The sequence below is a fragment of the Urocitellus parryii genome, chromosome 16 (assembly GCF_045843805.1).
Source record: "Urocitellus parryii isolate mUroPar1 chromosome 16, mUroPar1.hap1, whole genome shotgun sequence".
Taxonomy (NCBI): domain Eukaryota; kingdom Metazoa; phylum Chordata; class Mammalia; order Rodentia; family Sciuridae; genus Urocitellus; species Urocitellus parryii.
This window is the reverse complement of record NC_135546.1, coordinates 5078636-5104479: the sequence shown is the minus strand read 5'-3', so window position 1 is coordinate 5104479 and position 25844 is coordinate 5078636. Positions and strand designations below refer to the sequence as shown.

The 25844-nt window shown below is 37.4% G+C and overlaps 1 protein-coding gene across 1 annotated transcript in view; it reads left to right on the top strand.

Annotated features, from left to right (window-relative positions):
• Window positions 1-25844, top strand: part of Cntn3 (contactin 3) — a 212956-nt gene that overhangs the window by 5707 nt on the left and 181405 nt on the right. Inside the window, exon 3 of the mRNA XM_026392682.2 lies at window positions 7068-7243. Coding sequence (XP_026248467.2) covers window positions 7068-7243 — 176 coding nt within the window. The remainder of the gene's footprint in view (window positions 1-7067; window positions 7244-25844) is intronic.

Here is a 25844-nt window from a genome sequence, read left to right as displayed (position 1 = left end):
TTCAGGAGTCAAGAATGTCCTGGAGGATCAGAAGGTCAGAAGTACTGAATAGTTTATTCTGGAAGACAGAGTTGGGATTGAGTCCTCTCTGTTGGCTCATTTCAAGACAGGTTTTCTGCAGGTGTCCAAGATCATCGCTGCCTAGAACTCCAGGTCCCTTACATCCTCCCATAATCTCCACTGGTGAAAAGAGGTCATTTTTCCTGTTAGTGTCTTCAAAAGCCCTGGATCATATCAGAAAAATGTGAGACAAAAACACAGCTAATACTGTCAGCAATCAATACCCAGCAGAAATGTAAAGGTTAGGTTTTAGACATTAAAGGTTGTCGTACAATAAATCATGTTATTTTGTTGTTGTTCTTCTTCTTTCTTGTGTTTTTACAGTGGGGTGAGGAGACAGGATATAATCATATCGATCAAACACAAATATCACATTCACAGTCTTTTTGTTACACTTAACATTTTCTCATATAATTTTACTTTATTTTTATCACTGCATCAAATTATATGTAATAGTGGCATTCATTGTTACACACTTCTGAATGCACATGACATCATTTGGTCAATTTAATTCCTCAATACTTTCCCCTCCCCTCCCCTCTAACCCCTCCCTTTCTCTCCTAAGCCAACTGATAAGGCCTGAGGCATGGAAGGTTCTGACTGGCAGGACCAGAGTCATTTAAGAAGAGGCATTTTCAAAGAACTGTGAATAAGCTGCTACCAAGCAAAGATAAAAATGAATGCAGTCGGCAAAAAGAGCAATCATTTTCAGGAACTCTGCTTGGAATCATTTAAAGACGATCCTTGACAGATTTGCACTAGGTTATAACCATGTAAAGTGAGAGTTGTTTTTCATATAGTGTAGCTGCATGAAATATTTATACATATGTGTATATATACATATATATATATACACACACATATTATGTATATATACACACAAGCACATATGTGTGTATACATAATAATTTTACAAAATTTATCAGTCAGTGAGAAATGAGAATAAATGTCATAAAACAGATTTAAAAAAAAAACACAGCATTGCAACTTAACTCATTTATATCTTCAGTAATTAGTGCTGAAGCCTAACTAGTTATTTTTGGATAAAGTATTGAATATGCAAATTCAGACATTCATTCTTTCAAGGGCTGCAATTATTCTCATCACTTCAGTAAACATATTAACAAACATTGCATTTGAACACAAATGCATTTGCTTATTAACTTGAAAGCTGCATCTAAAACCACAAATTGCTTCTGTGATTAAATTCCTAATTTTCCTGTCAAACCCCAACTAAAGTATTGCCTGTTGATTGAACGAATGTTAAGGGTGGGCATATTTCCACAACCCAACCCTAGCTCCCCAAAGACTTAAGTGTTATTTACTTCTTTTTGTTTTGTTTTGTCTTGAGGTCTAAAGTGTGAGATTTGTTTTTCTTCATAATGTTATTTCTCCTTCTTCCATCTTCCTGACCAGCTTTTGTGTGGTAGAATAGATATCCTGAAGGACAATAACTTTATACAATCAACCGCGAGTTGAATCACATCTTGAGATTATTTTTTTAAACCACCCGAAGTCATTCAATTTATTTTCAGTTTTGTTCATTTCAGTTTCAAAGGGTGATGTTCCCTAATTGTGTTTCACCAAGTTCAAGTGAAAAGACTCACTTTAGAGCTTGGTGACTTAAATAATACTGACAACAAAATATATCTGTGTTTGTATTCATTGTTGTTATTCCATACTAGTGTGGTTTTGTGTAAGAGATTGCCATATCTAATTACAACTGAATGGTGAAAAATTAATAACTAGTCAAGTAAATGAAATTCCCCATTTTGATATTATTTATTGACTGGATGACTTCAGTGAGTAAAGACTGTGTGAAATTAGTTATGCCTAGGTAGAGGAAAAAGTAATCATCTCATTCAGGAAGCTAATGGTAGACATCCTGCAGTTATTGAAAATCACCATTCACCGGGACTTATATGCTTTGAAAAGCCCCTTTAGCTGGCCACGGTGATGTACACCTCTAATCCCAGTGGCTCTGGGCTGAGGCAAGAGGATCACAAGTTCAAAAGAAGCCTCAGCAGTTTAGCAAGGCCCTAAGCAACTCAGCAAGACCCTGTCTCTAAATAAAATATAAAAGAAAGGGCTGGGAAAGTGGCTCAGTTTTTAAGTCCCCAGTGTTTAATCCCCAGTAGCCCCTATTCTAAGATAAGTCCCTTTGAGCTCTGAAAATTTAGACTTTTATGCTGATTGAATTCATTATACATGAATTTGTGTTTACATACACATTCATCCAGTCTCTGTGGGTGTTTCAGCTTGTTCTTTGTGTCTGATGGCAGTGATTCGTATACCCTTAGTTTATGTTTTTAATTTATTTCCTGGAAGTAGCAGTTATCATTTTCATCATTTAGGAGTAGTAACTACCAGTTTTGAAATATCTTCTATATCAGGCACCTTGTGCTTTATATTCAAGATTTAAAACCTGTTGGCCCATGGACATGCAGTCATTTTAAAGAAATTGTGTTTGCGTTCTTTTTAGGTGGAAATCTTTACTAGACTTTACCCTTCTATTGTATTAGGCTTGGCCCAGTTTTCTTTTTCACTTCACATTCCCAGCCAGCATCCCACTTATGTAGAGGATGTGACAAATGTGAACGTGGACATCAATTGTGTAGGTCCTCCTGTAGACCTGCAGACCAGGATATCTAATGCTAGTACTCTAAGTATTTGCTATCCAGTTATTGATCCAGACACACATTGCCATGGAACCTCCACACAAACCAGTTTACGGGGATGAGAGCTCATAGACTGAGACGCCATTGCTTGTGAAATATGCACTTGTGGATTCTAAAAGCAAATCCTAATTCATGTACGACAAGCATTTGAACTCTGAAGTCTGACAATGAATTCATAAGACCAATGGAGAGTGTTACATGATGATTATGCGAAGGTGCTTAATCTCATGACATTTACCACTGAACTGAAGCTACAAGGTTAGCCTGCTTCTCTAGTGCAACACAGATGTTATGTGATTGAAATGCTGGTGTGTATAGCCCCAAGAGCCTTTGCTTCTGATCATTGGCTTTAAGCCTTCCTGAATAAAATTTGGGTATGCAAATATATATTTATGAAGTTTTAAATAATTTTCACATTCCAGAAAGATGGCGGTCTGATGGTTAGAGTTCATCCTACACTTTGCCATTCCTTGGTAAAAGTAGAAACCTCTAAGATGTACAAAGGATTATGAATGCACAAAAGTGAAAGCCAACTTCTATTTCTAAAAGCTTTCCAGATTTATGACCTGAGTGTGCCATTTACCTGTCACACTTAATATTGATTGTTGTGCTTTCAAAGCCTGAACAGTTGGATTATAATTTCCAGCAAAGTAAATAAGAATAATTAGCAGATTTATTAAACCCATACTGTCAAAGAAGGAACTGTGTATGTTTCAGTTTTACAGAAGATTTTTTTATACAGAAGAAGATAATGAGACATATTTAGAAATTGAGTCTAGCTACGAATATTTTGCCTTAGGAATACAGGCACACTATTTTACTTTCCAGGATAAAATTACCTTTGGAAGTACAGGCCCAGAGAATACATACACATTTTGGAATTTTAACAAAGAGAACTTTTGAATTCATGTATTTTCAGCAAGAGGAAAAACAATCAATATTTAATAAGATATTGAGATATTTTATATCACCTGGGGATGAGTTCCACTTAATGATGAATAGTTTTAGGAAAGATAAAAATAATTATTTTACTTTTGTTAAAATTAACATTCCTAAAGAGAGCTCAGGGACATCTTAACTCTGAAGGGTTTGCTAAAACAAATGCACCAGTGCTTTTGGAGTAGTAGAACATTTAAAAGAGAAGAAATTTTGCCTTTTCATATCACAAATAATCTGGTGATTGTGTCTATATGATGAAAACTGAGCTAAAAGAAGTGAGACGTGTTTTATGCTTTATGGAACAAATCTTTTCCATTTTGGTTCTTTATTTTAAACTTTGGGATGATAGCTTTTAGATCTTAGATACTTTGCTGAAATAAAGTATTTTCCCACATAGTTTGTGATCCCTTAAATCTTTCAAGTATTAAGTAGGCAAGAAGAAGTGCTTCTCCATATTTTTATTTATCCCTTTCAATTTTCTATATAGCTCCTGTGCCTTTATTATTCATTAGCTAAACACAAAAACACCATTTTCAAATGAAGCCATCAGAAGTGCTTAGTCAGGCCCATTCTAGCTCATTCTCTGAAATGCATTTTTTTCTCCTAAACAAACTGCATTTTGCAGGCACAGAAAGCACAAGCACCCTCTGTCACTGGGGTCTTCCATTCAGAAGGATGTGAAATTAACTGTATCTTTCTTGACTTGAGTTTAGAGGAGATTTTCTCACTCAAGCATTGAGTCACTTAGTATCTGACACACCATTTACACTTTAAAAATTAAACCCACTCACTTGTGATTTGCTGTCAGATTTATTCTTTAAAGGTCAGGCCCAGCGTGTGTTTGCCTCTTCCTTTGCTAAATTCTCAGAGAAGATACAAATGCAGACTCACCATATGGGGAAAACGCCATCTGATCCCCATGAGGGGGAATGGCCAGAAGTATTGAATGGAGCAGGTGACATTTAACCAATATGTGCTTCTTGGGAATAAAATAGAAGCAAAGCAAAGGGGCAGTGGGGTTTGCGGTTGTCACTGGGGCCACCTGCAGCACTAACAGAGGCGTTCACCCATTGCCTATCTGTGGCAGCACTGGGCTGAGAGCCTTGCATGCATTGTCTAAGTAAATCTGTAGAACAACCCTATGGGAAAGATGGGATTGTCTTCATTCCTTTTTAATAATTTAGATTAAGGGGAGCTGAGAAATGGGCTCATGGACATGCAGCTGGTGATAAGTGAGAAACACAGATAGACCAATGGGCACTTGGATTGCATCTGGATCCCCTTTCTTTTATTTATTTTCTATTTTGTAGATGGGCACAGTGCCTTCCTTCACCCCCCCTCTCTCAGGATGGAATCCAGTGCCTTACATATGCTAAACAAGTGTTCTACCACTGAGCCCCAGCCCCAGGCCCCTTTATTTTTGTTAGGCTGTTTCATGAAAGGCTCAGCTAGGGCTAAAGACTCTACCAGGTGGAATCAGAGGTTGGGTCAGGAACTAAGAATCTTGGAAAAATGTCTCTAAAAATGTTAGCTCCATGGAGGGGGACAGGTTTTACCATGATTTGAGAACTTTGAATAGTTCCTGACATGGAAGCATTCAGTAAATGTATTTTCACTGAATTAGAGGAAGGAAGATTTGTTGACTATGAAAGTGGCTGACTGGAGAGGGAGCACTCTTTCACCCTGGTGTCTACTGTATAGTCGTAGCACATGTTGCCCAAGGTGCGGAATAGTTCTTCCCAAAGTTGAATATGCATTATCTCATTAAAACACAGATTCTGTAGACACAGGTAGAGACTAAGGTAGAGACCAGCAAAGTAGGAGATGCCACTGTTGCAGATCTGCAGGCCCTCTTGTGTAACAGAGGATCAGGATGTCCAGATAATGCACTTGACAGTTTTTCTTTACTTCCTTGTCTGAGTTTCTGGAGTTCTAGGACTTGAGGAGGAGAAATAGGAGAGAGTTCATAAAAGCTCATGGTTCAACTTCAAGACTCTAAGTGTAGAGTATAATTCTCAGTAAAATAAAATGAACCAGAATGCTCATGCAAATATGGACTTGCCCTTGGGAAGAATCGTATGGGGAAACTCTACAAAAAACTGAATCTGAGTTCTGCCAAAAATGAGAAGGAGGCTACTGCTTTTTGTATTTTTGTATATATATATTTTTCTTTTAAGTTCACATGAAAAGAATTGGGTCTTTCAAGTTTTTTTTTCCTTACTTTCATTTTTCTGTTCATTAGATTTGTTGCCTTAGACCTGGTGAACTTGTATGTGAATACAAAAAGAAACATACACACACACACAAAAGCTTTGGTTTTAAGAAAGTGACTAAATGATAAAAGAATATTTAGAGCAATAATTGAAGAACTCTGAGCAAGAATTCAAAGGAGCAGCATTCCTGACACAGTCAATAGTTTTGGGAACAGCTAACAGCTCAACAACTGGTATATAGAAATTCTTGTCTAGCAAGTTGGACATTATTTCAACAATCTCAATATTTAAATGAAGAGCAATTGAAATGATTGTTGCAATGTGCTAAAATTTATGGAACTGATGACAGTGTGATTTATTATATGAATTGGGTTATACTGGAGGTGGGTACCTTAATTCATAATAATAAATATGTTCTTGAGATTGTGGGAGATGACTTTTAAAGATGAAACCTTTGAGGTGTCAAGTATATATACTGTTTTAAAACTCCCATTTTTTCACTTAAAAACTCATTTAAAGGAAACAACTTTCTTCTCTCTTTGCCTTTTTCTGTTTGGCTTCTTGTTGATTACTGTTTCTCTGAGGGTAGTGCCTGGACTGTCTGGGACCCCCTGGGTGCTGTTTAGGGTGTTTTACCACAGTGTACCATTTTGTAAAAAGCACTGTGATGGATTAGAAAAGTGTAGAATGCCTTGGAACAGGTGTTTACCCAGACAAATTGAAATGGATAGTTGAACACTTATCCAATTAATTTATTAAATGTGCTTAGTCAGTCCAGATAAATCAAAGAAATGTCCTCTTTCCCTGGTTCATCCTCAGCTTGAAATTGGCTTGAAGTGTCTCAGATAATTACCTAACTTTCTACTTTATCTTTGCTTATACAGACCTAGCCAATTTCTCCCACTAGTGAAGAAACTAAATTATTCTCACCTCTTCAGGAAACCTTTAAAAATCTTTAACTTTTAGAGGCTAATTTCTTGTCCTTTGTTTGGGACTTTAACCTTCTGTTTCTGATAATTGTATGGACACATTTGCTCTTCAATTATGTAACACTGGAAGAATGTACACTTTACCTTTCATTTATAAGGGGGATAATGTGTAAATTGGGTTTTATGATGGAGAGTCTTTTAAATTTAAAAATGCTAATAGGACAAAAAAATTAACATTTGTTTTGCAGATGGCAGCTGAATGGCAGTGATATTGATATGAGTCTGGAACATCGTTACAAGTTGAATGGAGGAAATCTTGTGGTTCTTAATCCCAACAGAAACTGGGATACAGGAAGTTACCAGTGTTTTGCTACAAATTCACTTGGGACGATTGTCAGCAGAGAAGCTAAACTCCAGTTTGCCTGTAAGTTTATGTTCACACATCTTGTAAAATGGGTATTTAAAAGTATTTAACTTAATTTTGAATTTTAATAACAATGTGTCAATTCTATTGGTTCAAAAAATAGATTGAGAAAATAGCTCAATGTGATTCTTTCGACTTCTATGACATGTGCGAAGTAGATCTTAAAACGTGTGTGTATATGTGACTCCTTTATTACTATTTTGTATGAGTTCCAATTAGAGAATGCAAAACAAGGCAGTTAAGAATCCTAGATGGAACAGCTGCTCCATCCTGGAAAGAATGTGATAGAATAGTCAGGCGTGGTCCTTACTGGGCAGATCATTTAAATTACAAACATATCTTGCAAACCTGGAAACATTAAGGAAGAAAAAACAGTGGGAAAAAGAAGAAAATGACGTATGTGGTGATATATTTTTGACCTCCTTTGGGGAATTGCAAAAAAGGACCCTCAGCACAAGCTCCCCTAAGTCCTAGCCTGGAGAGGTCATGTTAATTGAACCCCCTTGAGGAGGTGACCCACATTAAGAAAAATCATATTCTTCCTCCACAGAGTTAGGAATTGAGACCAGAGGCTCAGTTTAGTCTTAATATTTGTCTATTTTCTACTTTTTGTTTCTCTTCTCATTTGTTTTCTATTTTGTATATCATGCACATCACCATGACTTTGGTACTTGGATTTCTTTTAGCTCTTCGTACCTCTCTAGTTCTGAAATTGGAATGTATGTGTTCCAGCACTGTGGTAGTGTTCTGTCTCAGCTCCCCTCACAAGCCATTATTAAATTAATGATGTGCTACTTAAGGCAGGCCCGCTGCTTGGCTCTTTTCATAACAGCCCTGGTCAGTTTGTCCAGCCATTCCATTCCATACTGACTTGCTTCTTCCTTTGTTTCCCCTCGTCCCACCCCCATATGCATAAGTCATTGTTGTTTTTTAACCTGTATATTTTCTGGGTATTTTGAAAGCTATAGGTAGTGTTTATGTTATGCAATCTGTTATATTTGAGATTAACAAAGTGTTTTATTTCATAAATAGAGAAATTTAAGTTTAGGGTTTTTTTCAGTGTTTTTCCATTTTAAAGAGTTTAGATCCATTCATCCTTAGTGTATACTTTGCATTCTTGTATTTCTGTGATTATTTATTTTTAAATTATGTCATTTAATATACATGTTATCTATACATATATTGTGTAATGTGGTATATATGCATGTATGCACCTGTATATAGTGAAATACATGTAATATATACATACGTGTATGTATCTGTATATATAGAAATATTCTCTTCATGAATAGTAACATATGTGTATATAGTTTTCAAACAGAATTTTGCCAAAATCTTCAGCGCTAACCACCAGACCTCTTTCCAGTTTTGCCTTAATTCATTTCTTAGTCCATATTTAAACATTTATAACATTTAATATATTCTGTATAAAAATTCAAATATGTTTCATGCTTTTCTTTTTAAGAATGTCATCCTTTTGTCTTAAACATGAAGGTGGGTTTTGGTTGGTGATACATGTTGAAACTACTTGTTTAATTGGAGACTTCCTAAGGTACTGTCCAGTTGTCTTCTGCAGTCAGTTGCTTGATAGAAGGTGGCCACACTAAGCACAGTTCCCTGCTAAGCTCACCACCACCACTATATTTTTAGGTTCACTCAGTTGGACATGGTAGGATTACTTTTTCTTCATGTGTTCAGCTGAAAACAGATCTATTTCCAGCACATAGCTAAATTTATATCTATTTAACTTGCATTGCTTAGAACTTGGAAATTTCTCTTGTGATAATTGGACATTTTGTATATAATTTAAGGATGTTTCCTCCTTTTATATCTTTTAGTTTGGTTCATGTGTATTTTAAAAAGTCAGTTGTCATCTATGTATTAGATAGTTCTTGTCCTTTGTTTGGAATTATTTTCCTCTCAGTCTTCTCTTTCCTATCAGTTTCTGTTCTGGATCCATAGAAGCCACATCTTTCTGTATTCTTTTAAGATAATGATTATTCTCTTGAATATTCTTTCTCCACTACTTCCATTTGCTGCTTCCATTTTTATGTCTGAGACTTTTCAACAGATGGTGTCCAAACTCAGGGTCTGTCACCAGGTGGTTTAGGTGGATTCTCCTGGCCCTACATTCTGCCCCGTAGATGCTAGAACATTTACATTGATCTCTAGAAAGAAGAGCCAGTTCCCAGGCTCCTTTCTGTTTCCAGGAGCACTTCAGCAAGTGCACCCTTTGTGTAGTGGTATGTTTCTACTCAAAATTCTTACATCCTATAGTATTTGAGGGAGTGTAATTAACTTATGGATTTGTCCTCAGTCGGCCCTTCTGGAGACTATGGTCTGAATTGAAAATACCTCTAAAATTATATTGCACCATCTACAGTCTGTCCCTGGTTCTTGGACAGCACTTTATAGGCAAAGCAACATGAAATTGTTGAGTCCATGATAAGATTTTAACAAGCATCCTCATCTGTAAGATACTTAGTAACTTTTTTGTGGATGCAAGGGAAGACATGAGAGTCCTGGGTCAGAGACAAAGGACTTTGTTACTCTCACAACCTCAAACACCATGAATTTCAGCAATTTGATTTCATTCCTCTTGTCCACACAAGAGGAGATTCAGCGTGGCTGTGGTGGGGAGATTCAGCATGGCTGTGGTGGATGGTATTCCCATAGCTGAAGAACAGTGAGTAGGGAGAATCTACCTCTTTTACAGAAAGAAGAAAGCAAATATGCTTTTTGTCCCAGAGGGATACAGTATCCTGTCTTCCAGGTTACTCTCTGCAAACACATCCCTAGTTATGGGCCTCTCATTGTTGGCACAGGCAGAAAAAAAAAAATGTAGGAAAATAGAATTCTTAGTGGGTCACTTTCACCTGTCCCAAAAAAAGTCATTTTCCTTGCTTATTTGTGTCCTTGACTTTCTGGGTGAGGGTGCACCAGATCAAGACAAGTGGAATGAGAGAGGTTCAAAATATAAAATATCTCCCTGCCTTTATTGGGAAGTCCCTCTTTTACAAACCTAGGATGTGCCATTGAGCCCTGGGGCTTTCTGTCACTCTGTTCTCCTGTGGCTTACACTGTTTATTTCCCCCTGTGCTTTGAGCTAGATTGCTTAGCAGTCTTGGTGTATTGTGAGATTCTTTGGTATTGTTTTAAATTTCTTAGTGTTCTACTAAGAGATTTATTTGAAAGTTTTAAGAAGGGATATTGAGTATTCTTACCCGGGACTACATTAAACTGAAAAGGTTCCAAATTTTTTATTTAATTAATATGGCTGGGGTTTAGATTCCTGATAAAGTCCCCAAAGAAAGTGGCAAATGATTAGAAGATATTTTATAACTGTTAGAGAAAAACATTGCTTTGTTTTGGTAACCTGAAAGAATGTAATACATTAACTGGAGAGGAAATAAGGATAGAGGCTCTTGTGTTAGTAGGATGCTCACGACTCCAGTTCAGAGAATCTTGGCTGTCTTTGCTGCAGGCAAATGGATGGTAAAGTGTTGTCATTGAAAAATGTTCTCTCTAATTTTTCAATATAGCTGTGTCTCCCCTCCAGACTGTGTCATGTTTGTATGCTTAGCAATACTTCTTTGTTTGTATCTGCCACAGAGAAAGCACTTCTGTGTAGTTCATGAATGAATGAGTAAATGAAAATATGTTTAGTGCACCACTTTTAATGCTCATGAAAATGCAATATGTGTGTGTGTGTGTGTGTGTGTGTAATAATCTCAATTTTTTAGTTGCTTGAAGATAGTTTTGGTCCTAAAATGATTGTGAAAATCCCATAGTTTAAGATGCCTGCTTTCCATAGACACTCAGTCCTTTTTCATAGATTTAGGGTAGAACAATTTTCAGAAGGAAGAGAGATGTAAAATGATTCAGTGACTGAGTTGTAGACATTGTCTCAATTATTTGCTGTTATGTTACATGGATGTAATTTTGGGTGCTTTTTTAATTTACTGGGATAATGTTTTTGTCCACTTCTTAATTCTAGCGGCAGAAAGCTTAAAGAGTTGCCTTTGGAAGCCCCAGTGTCCTTGCTTTCTAATATCTACTTTTCTCTTAATCCTGAATGTCTTGTAGTTCCTGATGAAAATATTTTTATTTTGACCATTTCTGAGGTGCAATATATGTTTTAAATCATGGCTTATATCAGAGGTCTAAACGATATGGAGGAACTTAAAGGGATGTCTAAGTAGCTACCGTTTATTATTTCAAAATTTAAAACAATTGAAGTACCTTATCCTGGTGAGATTCCCTTTCTCCATAGATATTCAGTGTTGTAGTTAAATGTGTTTTACTTCCATGTGTTTTTAAGAAGTTTTGACTACATATGAACATATTCTGAGCAACACATAAAATCATTTGAAGTTTTTTAATTTCTTGGGTTTTTTTTTTCTTTTGAAAATTGAACCCAGAGGTGCTTAATCACTGAGCTGTATCCCCAACCCTTTTTATTTTGACACAGGGTCTCACTAAGTCGCTTATGTCTGACTCACTAAAGTTGCTAAAGCTGGCCTTAAACTTGCAATCCTCCTGCCTCAGCTTCCTGAGCTGCTGGGATTACATGTGTGTGCCACCATAGCCAGCTACTTTTAAAATTTCTTAAACAATATGCACATAACTATTTTTTCTTCAGAATTATGCTTTGGAATATCTGTCAATCTGCAGCCTTGCCAAACTTGCTGTTCTCTTATTTTTTAATTTGACCAAATCAGATACATTACAGAACTGAATTTCATTGTGTTTTTTAAATTGTGTTTCTGTGGTTTCAATGAAGTCAAGCTCCTTTTCATATATTTCTTCATTGATTGTTTTTCTATTATGTATATACTTTCATACTGGATGCCTGTCTTTTTAATGATTGATGTTCTCTGTATGTTCTGCATAAATCGTTTGTCATTTACATATGTTATAAATTATCTTTGGATTGTTAATAGCTAATTAGTTTTCTCCAATGCTGTCAAATGAAGTGATGTTCTTAATTTTTATTTTAGGTTAAATTATCAGCCATTTTCTTTATGGGTTATGTTCTCTTCTGAATTCTTTAAAATCCATCTTCCTCATTGTAAAATGGAAAATTCATTCTCCTAAATTTACTAATAAATGTGTTGGTGTTGCTGTGCCTGGTGGCACATGCTAGTAATCCCAGCAACTCAGGAGGCTGAAGCAGGAATATCACAAGTTCAAGTCAAGCTTTAGCAATTTATCAGGGCCCTTAGCAACTCAGTGAGACTCTATCACAAAACAAAACCCAGTCGGTTGAGATTTGGCTCAGGGGTAAAGTGCCCCTGGGTTCAATCCCCATTACTAAAAATAAATAAATAAATAAAGTGTTGGCGCTTTGCTTCTCATGCTTCAGTCTTTCTTTAATCACTGGAATGGATACCATTTCCTTTATTTCAAGATGTTCATTTTCTATAGCAGCTGAATTGATTGAAGGTTCTGCTTTTTACCAATTGGAACACAATGTGTGCTCCCTTTCTCAAGCTTCTCTGCACTTTTCTGCTTGCAGAATATTATTTGCTAATAATGACAGTTTTCAGTTCCTTGCCGACCACTGTTCCCTTGGTGTATCTAACTTAACGGTATGGCTCTTTCTCTGACCTAGCGTGTTGATTCCACATACGGGAGTAGACTTCCCTGTTCTGCTCTTGATTTTAATGAGAATAAGTGCAATGCAGCTTTCCCTGTGTAAAGCGATGTCTGGCCCGCTATATAGATACCCTTTATCGGGAATTTATCAGCTAGTTTAATTTTAATCATGGATGCTTTATTCCTTCATGCTGTATTACCTGCGTTTACTAAAATATATATGCGGCTTTTCTCCTTTATCTGTTGATATAGTTTGAACTTTCCAGTATGAAGTGGCCTTGTACTTGGGCTAGTCACATAGGCTGTTATGTAATTTTTAATGTCTTGGATATTATCTGTTAGTGTTTTGTAAAACACTTCTGCAGATCAGTAATGGAGGAGATTTTCATTTTCTCATCTCTACTTTTCTGGCTTTGGTATAAAAGTTATATGCACCTCTAAAAGTGATTTAAAGAATATTCCTTATTTTCCTATCCCTAGAAAACATTGAGAAATGGTGGAATTTGCTATTCCTTGAAGAAGATATAGAACACAAGCATAAAAACATGTGGGCCTAGAGTTTTCCTGGAGGAAACTTTTTAATTAATAGTTAAATTTATTGAGTAGCTATAGGATTAATCATACTATTTCTTTTTGACAGGTTTAATATTTTTAGGAATTTTATTTATGTTTTTTAATGTATGGACAAAAATTATTCAAAAACATTTTATATATTTTTTTCTCAATTTGGCTGTAAATGGCCATCTCCTGTTCCATTATGGATATTATTTTGGAACTCTTTCAACATCAATTTTTTTTCTTAGAACTTGATCATGTGAACCTTTATACTTTATTCATTTATTTTACTTCTACCTTTACTGTTCTTTCCCAGTTCTTGGTTTATTTTCTTATTCTGTTTCCAGTTAAGTTGTGTGGGGATTAGTTCATTTTTTTCCCAACTTTTTTCGATTCTAATATAAATACGTATGATTTTAAATTTCCCAGAGAACACCATTTTGGCTGTTTGCAGTGAGTTCGACATATAGTAAGTTTATTGTTTCACATCTATAAATGTAATAATTGTGTTATCATTTCTCTTTGGTACATCTGAGTTCATCAGATACATAATCTAAAATTTTCGAACACATTTTCATTAGCCCTTGTTTGTGATTTCTAAGCTGCAACCATTGACCACACAGTACATTTTGAAGCTGTTACTACTGGAAATTTTTCTTACTTGCTTTGTGACCCAGCATTTTTTAATGATTCATGTGCTTGGAATCATGTGTATTATCCAAATACTGGGCACATTTTTCTTTGTATGTTCATGGAATTATACCTTCTAATCATTATGTTCAAGTCCTTTTGTCATTACTGGTGCATAATTTATTAACCTTATCTATTTCTACCTCAATGATGGTGAAATTCTGTTTGTGCCTTTATTGCTGTACATTTTGCTGTATGTATTTAGCATATTATTGATCTATAAAAATTTAGAATATTTTTGTCAATATTCAGTAATTCTCTATTTAATAAATTACTTTGCCTTATATTTTAAATGTTAATATATTAATATTGCAATTTTATTCTGATTTTTGTTTTTTTTCTTCCCTATATCTATATTGAATGAGAATTTCTTTTCCCTTCAAAATGTTGAAGATTGCATACACTCTTTTTCTTATAGGAGTTGGCCCAGAAATTTTAGTATTCCTTATCTCCAGCAATAAGGATTTTATATTTTAAACCATATTGCCCACCTCCAGGATCCTATTCTGTTGTTGTCCAATGCTGTGTTAAATTTCTTAACCCTATGATTAGACATGATTGTTGTTGTTCCTTTTATGTTCTTGTTTTTCTTTTACATCAGAAATGATAGTTTGTTCACACTCCTACAGAGCTTGTAATTTTTCAGGGAAATGTTAGACTTTTGCCTGTATCCTTTCTATTTTTCCTTTTCTGGAGTAAGCTCCTTTTAGCTTTTTTGCCTGTTTGCTTTGATATTTGCCTTCGTGTTTCTAAATAACTTGCTGATGTCGCCACTTCCTGGGTCATGTTTTGGTTGTGACCTTGTCATGTTTTAGACTGACCCTTGGCTCCAGCACCTGAGGCTGACCTTCTCTTGCCACCTTAGCAGCATGGGGTTGCATTGTTATGAAGTTTAAGAAAAACAGCATGTTTCAGTCATTACTCTCACAAAAGTACAAAATTAAAAGCAGTTAGCAGCCCAATATGTGCCCCTGGCTGTGCCTGGACTTGCCCAAGTAACTATAAGCCTCTGCTTTTCTATCCAGACCTCCACGGAAGATAAAACTGCAGCCTCTGTGTCTGAAGCCGGGGATTAGGAAGAAGGCTGATGCTGATGGTTAGTGGATTCATATGTGTCATCTTAGACCATGTTATTATAAGATTTTATTGGACTGTAATTTCAGTTAGGTCAATATATTCAGTGATGGCATTACTAGAACTCTGTAACTGATATTCAGAGCTGAATTTGGTGGCAAATGATTATTTATTTTTTTCATGAACAATTTTTCTTTCCCCCCAAATTAGTAATCTTGTTATACTTTTTTACTTCCTGGTTTTGCTATTGTCTGATACTAAAAGCAGGCAAAATGTTGGCCACTTTTCTGAATCTCCTATCAGATACAGATGCCTCACTCATTCTATCAGTTTCACCTTCTTGGGGAAGTATGTTCTAGAGTTATTTGGAGTGCTCCAGCCTGGGTTGGTCTTCTTGCATATCAGGGGATCTATCCCTTTGGGTTCTCCCTTCTACATCACTAAGGATCCCTGCATTATCTGTGCCATGTGTATCTTCTTAAAACTGTGTTCATTGTTTTACTCTTTCCTGGAAGTACCATTTTAGAGTACCAGGTCTTCAACTATGCTACCAAGAGATATATAATGTATACAGTTGTTGTAGATCATGTATCCTAAAATTTTTATGCTAGTAGACTTGACTGAAATATGTGGCTTTATCTGAATACTCTGTCAAAATCTTTTCCTTTAGTTTTTTTGAACACGCTTGTCTGTATTCCAGTGTTGCTCTTGAGAAATCTAATGCCATTTTGGCTCATGGTATCTTGTACAGAGGATCTTGTTTTTCTCCAGAAAAGCTTGTTGGATCCTATTTTTGACTTTAGTGTTCTTCAGTGTCACAGTGACTTGGTTTTCTATGAATCTAATTTTGTTTAGCCTACTGTCATTACTTTTGTTGTCCTGTAGTTTCGACATAGGAGTCCTTTAGTAATGGGAGAGTATTTTAGTCAGCTATTTTGTTGCTGTGATCAAAAGACCTGAGAAGGACAATTAGAGGAGGAAATGTTTATTTTGGTGCTCATAGTTTCAGAGGTCTCAGTTTATAGACAACCAGCCCCAAGCTCTGGGCCTAATGAGAGGCAGAGCATTAAGGCAGAAGAGTGTAGTATAGGCAAGTGGCTCAAGGCACTGCACCAGGAAACAGAGAGAGGGAGAAGGAGAGAGTTCAACTCAAAAGGGACAAAATATATACCTCAAAGGCATGCCCACCCTGGCTATGGTTACCACCCAGCTAATCCTTTCACACTAATCTACTGATTAGTTTAAGATTCTCTCAACCCAATCATTTCACCTCTAAACTAATTTTCTTCATCTCACAAATGAGCTTTTAGAGGACACCTCATATCTAAGCCATAACAGTTTGCCACTGGTCCCCAAAAACTCATGTCCATTTCACAATGCAAAATTCATCTACTCCATTTCCAAGAGTGTGCACAGTCTTAACAGTTCTAGGATTTCCTTAAGTCCAAATTCAAAGTCTCCTTTGAGACTCAAGGCAAACTCTCAATGAGAGCACCTATAAAAAAAAATCCAAAACATGTTGCATATATCCACTAGTAAGGCACATACTATCCATTTTTCTTTTACAAGGGAGAAATTAAGGCATTGAAAGAAGGGATGAGACAAAAGACCAAAATCCAACTGGGCAATTGGATTCTATAGCTCTGTGTCTAGCATCTAGGATTAGTGGCATCCTGATATTCTCTTCAAAGGACTTTTTTTTTTAGTACCACCCACTATGGCTTTGCAACCAATATGGCCCTTCTCTTGTCTTACCTCTGCTCAATTCCTATAGCTTTCTTCTGCAGACATTCCACATTACTGGCATCTTTTAATCTTGAGGGTCTCCTCTGCAGCTTTGGCTTCCTTCCCACTTTTCCACACCTTGCCCTATTAGGAATGTCCACAGTTTCTTCAACCTTGGGGTACTTTGCCTTGCCTCCCCAGAACCTCTTTTGAAATCTCAGTGGAAGCCTCCATCACCCTCCAACTGCAGTATACTGGATTCCTGAAGAACCAGCACTAAATGGCCAAGTTCTGCCACCATTTCAATAAGTAGTCAAATATCCAGAGACCTTAGTTGCAGCAACTTATGAGTACCTGAGCAGCTGAGCATGGTAAAACAGCTTCTTAGGTACCCCTGTGCAAGCAGAGTGCCCCACTGGTCTCTTCTCAAAGGAATTTTTACTTTTATACTCTTGAACCTGAGATGGATGTGGTCTTGCCAATTCCTGAGATGCTTTCAAGTCATATTTAATAGTATTTCTTGATGAAGTATTTAGGATTTATTTAATGGCTGCAATGTCGTTAACAACCACACCTTCCTTAGCCCCAGTTTTGCTTGCTATTTTCTGCCCAAATTGCAAGTTTTTAAAAAATCTTTTTTTCTTTTCTTGTCTCTCCTGATTATCACAATGAATTTGGCTAAAAGCCATCAGCTATACCCGTACCACCCCATAAAGGCTCTGCTGTCTTGAAATTTCCTCTGCCAGATAAATTAGTCCATCACCTTTAAATTCAGCCTCACAGAAAGTCTCAGAACACTGGCAAAATGTAGACAGTGTTTTAGCCAGAATATAATATGATGACCTGTAGTCCAATTTTCAGAAGAGTTGTTTTTCTTCTCTGAAACCTCATGAACCTATTCTTTACTGTCTGCATTCCTATTAGCAATCTGATCTTCTGAGTACCCAACATAATTGCACATTAAGCTCTGCGTATGACATTCTAAAGATTTTCTATCTTGCATCTGTAAACTTTTGAAAATTCCTCCCACAATTTCCAGAAAGCTCCAAAAGTTTCTAAATCACATGTTTAGATTAGTCACAGCCAGGATCCTGTTTCTCCGTACCAATTTTTGCTCAGTAAGCTTTTCTTCACTGTGTGACCAAAAGACCTAACAAGAACAGTTTAAGGGAGGAAAAGTTTATTTGGTGCTCATAGTTTCAGAGTTCTCAGTCTGTAGACAGCTGGCTTCATTGGTGTCTCTAGTAGGTATGGCAGCACATCATGGCAGAAGATTGTGGCAGAGGAAAGTAGCTCAACCAATGCATCAGGAAGCCGAGAGACACTCAGCTCCCCTCATATGGACAAAATATAAACCCAAGTGCATACCTCCAGAGACCCAACTTCTCATGCTACAACTTACCTTCCTACAGGTACCACCCAGCCAATTCCTATCAGCTGATTAATGCACTGATTGAGTTAAGCCTCTTATATCCAAGTCATTTCACCTCTAAACTTTGTTACATTGTCTCACACACAAGTTTTTTTGGGGACATCTAATATCTAAACCATAACAGTGATTTTGTATGCTTTCCTTAGTTTTCTGTTCCTATTTCATTCATATTTTTACTTTTATCTTGAGCAACCCAGATTGGATTATTCCTCTCACCTCCACATTGACTTCCAAGCCTACTCAAATTTCCTTTTATTGACATTTACCCCTACCTGTTGGTAGGTAAATTCAAACCTTTCTTAGAAAACTTCTATTGAGTTTTTAACATCTATTTATTTTTTTAATTTTAGAGGCTTTGTATTTGAAATATTGTTTTTATATCTTATTTTAGGTTAAGAGTTGTAATATTTTTTCATCTAAACCTCAAGGATATAACCAAACTGGAAACCATTTTATGTCATGTATCGGGCTCAATGTGGCCCCACATGTACAGAACTGTTAGTTCTATTCTATAAGGTCATTTCTAACACTGGAATTAAGAAACAGTGAGCCCTTGAGCCCAGTGGAACACAGGGCTAGGTTTCCATGAACCTCACACAGCATTCTTATCAACCAAAATATATATAATGTGCATTTCTGCTTAAAGACACTATTAATTATCTATTATTGATTCATTGATAATGAATTCTTGGCCAATCATATTGTAACCCATGCCTGAATGAAGCTTATCTAATACCTGTATTTTCTCCATTGGTCACATGACAGCCTTTTTGCATATAAGAACACTAGATAGCACTTCAACACTTACTTGAGGATTGTTTTAAAAAGTGAAGTCACAATGAATTTGGCTAAAAGCCACCAGCTATACCCATACCAACCAAACACAAATATGTGATCAATGTGGCACTAAATATATTAGAGAAAAGGGCACTTTTTATATATTCTAGACACAAATCATTCCTTTGTTCAGTATATTCACACTGTATGTATCATGTTCCAGTAGTGATTTTGTAGCTGTCTTGGTTATTAGATTGACTGTTGTTTTCGTTCAAGTTACCCTTATGTTACTTAATTATATAATTATTTCTCTGGTCCATCTAGGAGTCTACTACTCCTTATTGCTTACATAAACTTTGCCTCATTTACTAATATTATCATCTGAAGTAACAAAAATATAATAAGGCATATAAAATAGCTAAAAAATGATAGAAGAATTCAAATTCCACAAACTTACCAGCAATGTTAATAAAGCACAACAAATTTGTTGCATATCAAAAACAGATAGCTGCAAAGTAGATTAGTAAGTTCTAGACCCATTCTGTGAAACAGTAGTGGTGCTGGCAGTTCATATATACCAAAGAGAAGTTGTGATTATCTTCATGTAAGAAGCTGAGTTTCTCTTAGGTATGTATGCCTAGAAAACAACATTGAACATTGAAATTTTAGTACTTTTCATGAATTAGGCATCCACTGTACTTTTTCTACCCCTTTATAAATTCATTATAAGGAGAAAGAGATGGACAAACATGTCTAGTCCTCCTTCGGGTCCACAGCTGGTGTGACCATGAGCACAGACTTTCAGGGATGTGGGATGTGTGCAGAAGTTCTTAATTCCAAATGCCCATTTCCTAGCTGAAGACCTTATCTCCCATTTCCACATGGGTGAATTACAAGCTGATTCTATGGTGTTTCACACCCACATCGTACTGCCCGGCAAACCCAGCCTAAGCCCTGGAATTCATGAGTTTAGTGTATTAGAAAACTTTCCCTACTTATTCGTCCTGTTCTACTCAACTGTCCATTTTTTAACATTTGATTACCTCTCCATGTGTACTTCCTGAATCCCCTTCTCAACTAATATTAGGCCAGCTCCAACTCTCTTGATGTCTGTAGGTATCTCTAGCTTCTCTTTCCAAATCATAACTTTGATTTTTCTCATATCTCTCCCACATCTGGAGTTTTCTGCTTTGGTGAGAGATAAATTTTGTGTGTGTGTGTTGTTCAGATTCAATCCTCTAGGTCACCGCTGAGTTCCGTCTTTCTCTTATATTCCACAGGGCTCTCATCAATTGATCTTACCACTTTTGTCTTCACACTGTACCTAGAATCTGACCACTTTTCACTCTCTTCACAGCCACCACTGTGTGGGAGGCAGTCTTGCCTCTCACTTCCCCTGCAGTAGTAGCCCTTCTGATCATCCCCTTTCCAGTACCCCCACCCCTGGAGTCTTCTGGTCTCTACCCCAGCAGTCAGCATGGTTCCTTTAATTTTGTGCCAGACAAGTCCATTCCTTCCTGATCAGAACCTCTAATGCTTTCACCTAAGAACGAGAAGAAATTTCACATATGATCTTGGTTCCCATGGCCATGTCCTGCCTCTATATGTGATTTTCCATCTCTTCCCACTCTTCTCTTCCAGCAGGGTCCATATATTTTTTGTTTTATTTTATACACACACACACACACACATTATTTTTTTCTCCTTTGCAAGATTGAAAGTCTTTGTGGTCCATTGTCATATTCCTAGGTCCTGGAATTTAAGAGATGCTCATTTGCTGTCTGTTCAGTAGATGAAATAATGAAATTGTGGGAACTTTCTTGATATAAAGGTGGTCATTTTCTTGATATAAAGCAAGCATCTGGTCTTGACCTGAAATGTCTTGACTTTTTAAACATTGGAGACTAAATTTACATTTTATAAAAGCCAACTCTTTCTGCATTTAAACAGGATAACTCTGGAGGCCAGCTACAACCCTAGTATCACCAGGTAGAGGTCTCTGACCACTTTGTTGAGAGCAGACCCCACAATGAAATGAGAAGGATTGCATTAGAGCCTGGGGACCTCTGCTTTCCTCTCTAGCAGACCATGTAAGATAGCGTCTGCTGAGCCCAGGGTGCTCTTTCCACTTTTTCTCCTACCCTGTTTCTCTGGCCATTGGTAATATTTTTATGTGAAACAGAAATGGATCACAGTGCCCTACAAAGCATTTCTTCTCCACATCAAGTAAAGGCATAGCATGTTATTTGCTTTTATTAGATTATAGTATTTAAAAGCACACGGAGGCTTGGGAAACAAAGTTTGGAGAGAAACAAAACAAATGCAGAGATTTTTAAGGGTGAATCCCACCGTGGCTGGCTATTACTTGAAAAGAAAAGTTACCAAAGACTAATTAGCTAAAATGGCATCATAAATAATGTGAGCCTAGGTGGCTGTGAGTTACAGGCAGTGATCCTTCTCATAAATAAGTGAGCATGGCCAAAAACACAGAGTTCATCCTTGAACACAGGTGACTTTGATGAAGCTTAAATCGGTAGTACTCTAGCTGTCAAAAATGAAGTTGAGATTAAAACAAAAGGCTACATATGAGTGTGTCATTAGTACTTTACAAGCTTTCTAAATTAAAAAATAAAACTTTTTAAATTAAATGCAGTACTTTGCAACCCAGCCACATAGGAAGGTTGTCAGTTTTTAAAACTAAGATTCTGCAGAAGTCAAGTTCAGTAACTTCTTTAGCCTTTGTATTTTATGCTTTTCCCTAGAAGTAGAATGAATTAGTCATTTGCTTTTGGAATCATGTTCCAAAGATCATGTTCCAAAGCCATGTTTGTAAGATAGCTGCAGATATCTTAGGATAATCATGAGGTCACAGTAATATTGAAGGTTCTGTGTTATGAGAAACTTGGCTGAGGAATTCATTCCACTGGCAGGTATTAAGTTCCTTCTGGGGTTTGTGTGTGTACCCACCTCCTCTCACATCCTTGAGGTGTACATATATGAAGCATGCAATGGAGTAGACCGTTCATAGAGCCAACAGGTTCAGATTAATTCCAGTATTCCTAGTCTGTTTTCTCCTGAAACCATGATGTAAATTTCCATCCTTGAATATCCAGTGGCCTAGAGATCCCAGCCAGTGGAGCATTATCTAAACCCTTGAGGTTGAGTTGGACTTGATATCTTCCACCTCATCCTTCTAGGACTGCAGCATGATCCATAATCAACAAGCAGTGCAATCCTAATGGTGTGTCTAAAGACTTAGGGAAAGCATATTCACTGTCGAGTCCTAATGGAAAGAGTGAGCCATAGTAGGAGCTTATGGAGACTCCAGGTGAGGGTTGGTGCTTTTCTTCAGTGAGCATTCAGTGAGAGTTTTTCTGTTCACCACACACTGTATAAGAGCCTGAGCATCCCATTTTCATGGAGCTTGGGGTCTGGTAGGGAAGAGGATTTCACTAGATTAACACACAAATACATATGAACTATGAGAGACCCTTTAAAATAACCAAGATCTTTCTATTTCCCTTAAACCATCTAAAATTCTAAAGTTCTGTTTTTTTCTTTAACATTAAAGAAATTGAGGTGAACCTGGTGTGGTGGCTCATGCTGGTAATTCCAGCTCCTGGGGATACTGAACAGGACGATTGCAAGTTCAAGGCCAGCCTGAGATCCTGTCTCTAAATAAATAAATAAATAGATAGATAAATAAATAAATAAATAAATAAATAAATAAATAAAATGCTGAGATGTAGCTCAGTGGTGCAGCATACCTGGGTTCAATGACCAGTACAAAATAAATAATAAATAAAAGAAAATGGGAGGAGACTGTCTCTGCCATGATCTAGACCTTAATAATAAATTTTGCTCTGGTGTAGCCAAAGAAGGAGAAAATAGCCTTAGATGAGTTTGCAGAGGTGGTCACAGGCGAGGTCGTTCAATTTCACTTCAGCCATCTTCTTCCAAGCCCTTCAGCTAGCAAACAGAATGAGTGTTTCGATTTGTAATGATAGAGGAATTGCTGTGTGGCAGTTAGAAGGGATCAGGAATGCAGGTGGGGAGATGAGCAGGAGACTGGGAAATGAATCTCTTCATTCTTGGAGTTGATGCTTGTTAGGGAACAGGTTTCACAAATATTGAGAATAAAAATGATAGAAAGTGGTAATGGAGTCGATGTGAGGAATGTGGAGTGTTTTTATCATAGAACTGGGTGGATGGTCCTGTGGTTCATCATGATAGGCAACATTAGAAGGCCAGGAACTCTTCTCGGGGGCAGGGAGGGAAGAGGATTGGGGTAGTGTGTGAACATTGTTGTGTTTGTTAAGAAGTATACTGATCGGAAGGCGTCACCTACAGAGAACCTGAGAGATGTGCCTTCCACCTGGGCTGATGCAGAATGGCCCATCAGCTAGCACTGTAGTGTGTGTCCTTCCTGAGGGTCCTGGTTGGACTCTACCCTTCTTTTTTCAGGGAGGTAGGCTGGCACAGGTCTGACCACAGCATGGGTGGGAGAAGGGTTGGCTGTCCTGCACGGAGGAGACAGCTATTTTATTTGCAGCATAAACATTGTATATTTAACAATGGTCCTGCTCATAGCTGGGGGCATGGCAAGCTGGGACAGGGGAGGACATGTTCAGATATTTTTATAACAGTTTCAATATATAATTCATATGTTATAGAATTTCCCATTTAGAGCCTACAATTCCCTTGTTTCTAGTATGTTCAAAAAGTTGTACCACTACCACCACTACATTGAATTTTATAATGTTTTCATCATTCCCCAAAGAAACTGGGCCCATTAGCAATAACTCTCCATTCCCCCACCCTAGTCCCTGGAAACCACTAATCTATTTTCTAACTCTACAGACTTGCCTATTGTGGGCATTTTGTGTAAATGGGATTATACAGTTGTGTTTTATGATTGTCTTTCGCTTAGTGTATAGTCAGAGTTTCTTTACTGTGACAAAAATAACTGATAAGAACAACTGAGAGGAGGAAAATTTCATTTTGGGATCACCGTTTAGAGGGTCAATGTATGGTTGACCAACTCCATTACTTTGGGCCCAAGATAAGGCAGAACATCATGGTGGAAGGACATGATGCTCTGTTCAGAGCAACTGGGAAGGAGAGAGAGAGAGAGAGAGAGAGAGAGAGAGAGAGAGAGAGAGAGAGAGAGAGAGAGAGAGAAAGAAAACATCAGAAAGTAGCAGCAGGCACGATGTTCCCTGCCAGGGAACACCCCCAGTGACCCACCTCCTCCAGCCACACCCTACCTGCCTACAGTCACCTCCCAATTAGTATATTCAGATTGGGAAGGACCAAATAGGTTACACTCTCACAACCCAATCATTTCACCCTGAATATTCCTGCATTACTACAGGGGCTTTAGGAGGACACCTCACATCCAAACCACATCACTTAGCATAATCCTTTTGAGATTTGTCCATGTTGAAGCATGTATCAGTATCTCATTTCTTTTTATTGTTGAGATTAAAATTGTTATTCCACTGTTTGAACATACCAAATGCTGTTTATCTGTTCATTAGTTGATGATCATTAGGGTCATTCCACTTTTTGACCATTGTAAAAAATGCTGCTAGGAAATTTGTTTACAAATTTTTGCATGGACATACTTTGGTGGTATTTTGGGGGGCAATTTCTGTGATACTCTATCACTGAGCTATATCCCCAGCCCTTTCTTTATTTTGAGAGGGGTTTGCTAGATCGCCAGGATAGCCTTGAACTTCCAATCCTCCTGCCTCAGCCTTCTGGGTTGCTGGGATCCCAGTTGTGTGCCATGCTGCCTGGTTGTGTGGACCAGCTTTACATTTCCATTGGTACTTACCTGAAGTGGAATGGCCAAGTCCTATGTAATCCTCAGGCACAGTCAGCCTGTTTCCAAAACTCACTGCTCAAAGTGACTCTTCTACCAGCTGTGTTTGATGGTTCCAACTCCTTCACACTTAGTCAGCCTTTGTCAGTTATTATAATGGTCAAAGTGGGTGTGTGTGCTCTGGAGAAATATCTGTTCAGATCCTTTGACCATCCTTTATTGGGTTATTTTCTTTCTATTATTGAGTTGCAGAGGTTTTTTTTTGTTTGTTTGTTTTTAATACTAGATGCATCTCTTTAAATCTCTGGAGTCTTGTAGACATTTGGACACTGACAAGGAGTATCTTCAAATTGACAGAAATCTAGTAGGACTAAAATGAAATAATCTGCTGATCACATGGAATTTTTATAGGAGAATGAAGCTGATTTAAGTTCATTCTGAATTTGAAACAACTGAGAGTTTTGGTTAAATATTTTTTCTATTTCTCTTTCTCCTTCCTTCTCCCTCCTTCCTCTCCCTCATCTTCTTTCCTCTTCCTTCCCTTCTCCCTCCTGCCTCTCCTCCTCCTTTCTCCTTCTCCTCCTCCTCCTCTTTCTTCCTCTTTCCTCTCCTCCCCCTCCTCCCTCCTCCCTTTTCTCCCTCCCCCTTCCTCTCCCTCCTTCTTCCCCTAGCTCTGCCTCCTTCCTGGTCCCTCCTCTCTCTGCCTTCTCTCCCTTTCTTCCTCCCCCCTCTCCCCTCCTCCTTCCTCTCCCTCCTCCTCCTCTCTCTTTCCCCTCCTCCTTCACCCTATCTTCTTTTTTGGTTGTTATTTAGTATTTGACAAATGACACAGCACAATGATGGCCTCAGAATCCTCTTGCATTTCCCCCTTCAAACACTCCTTGTTGAAACTAACACCTAAATGACAGGCTTGGAAACTCTAT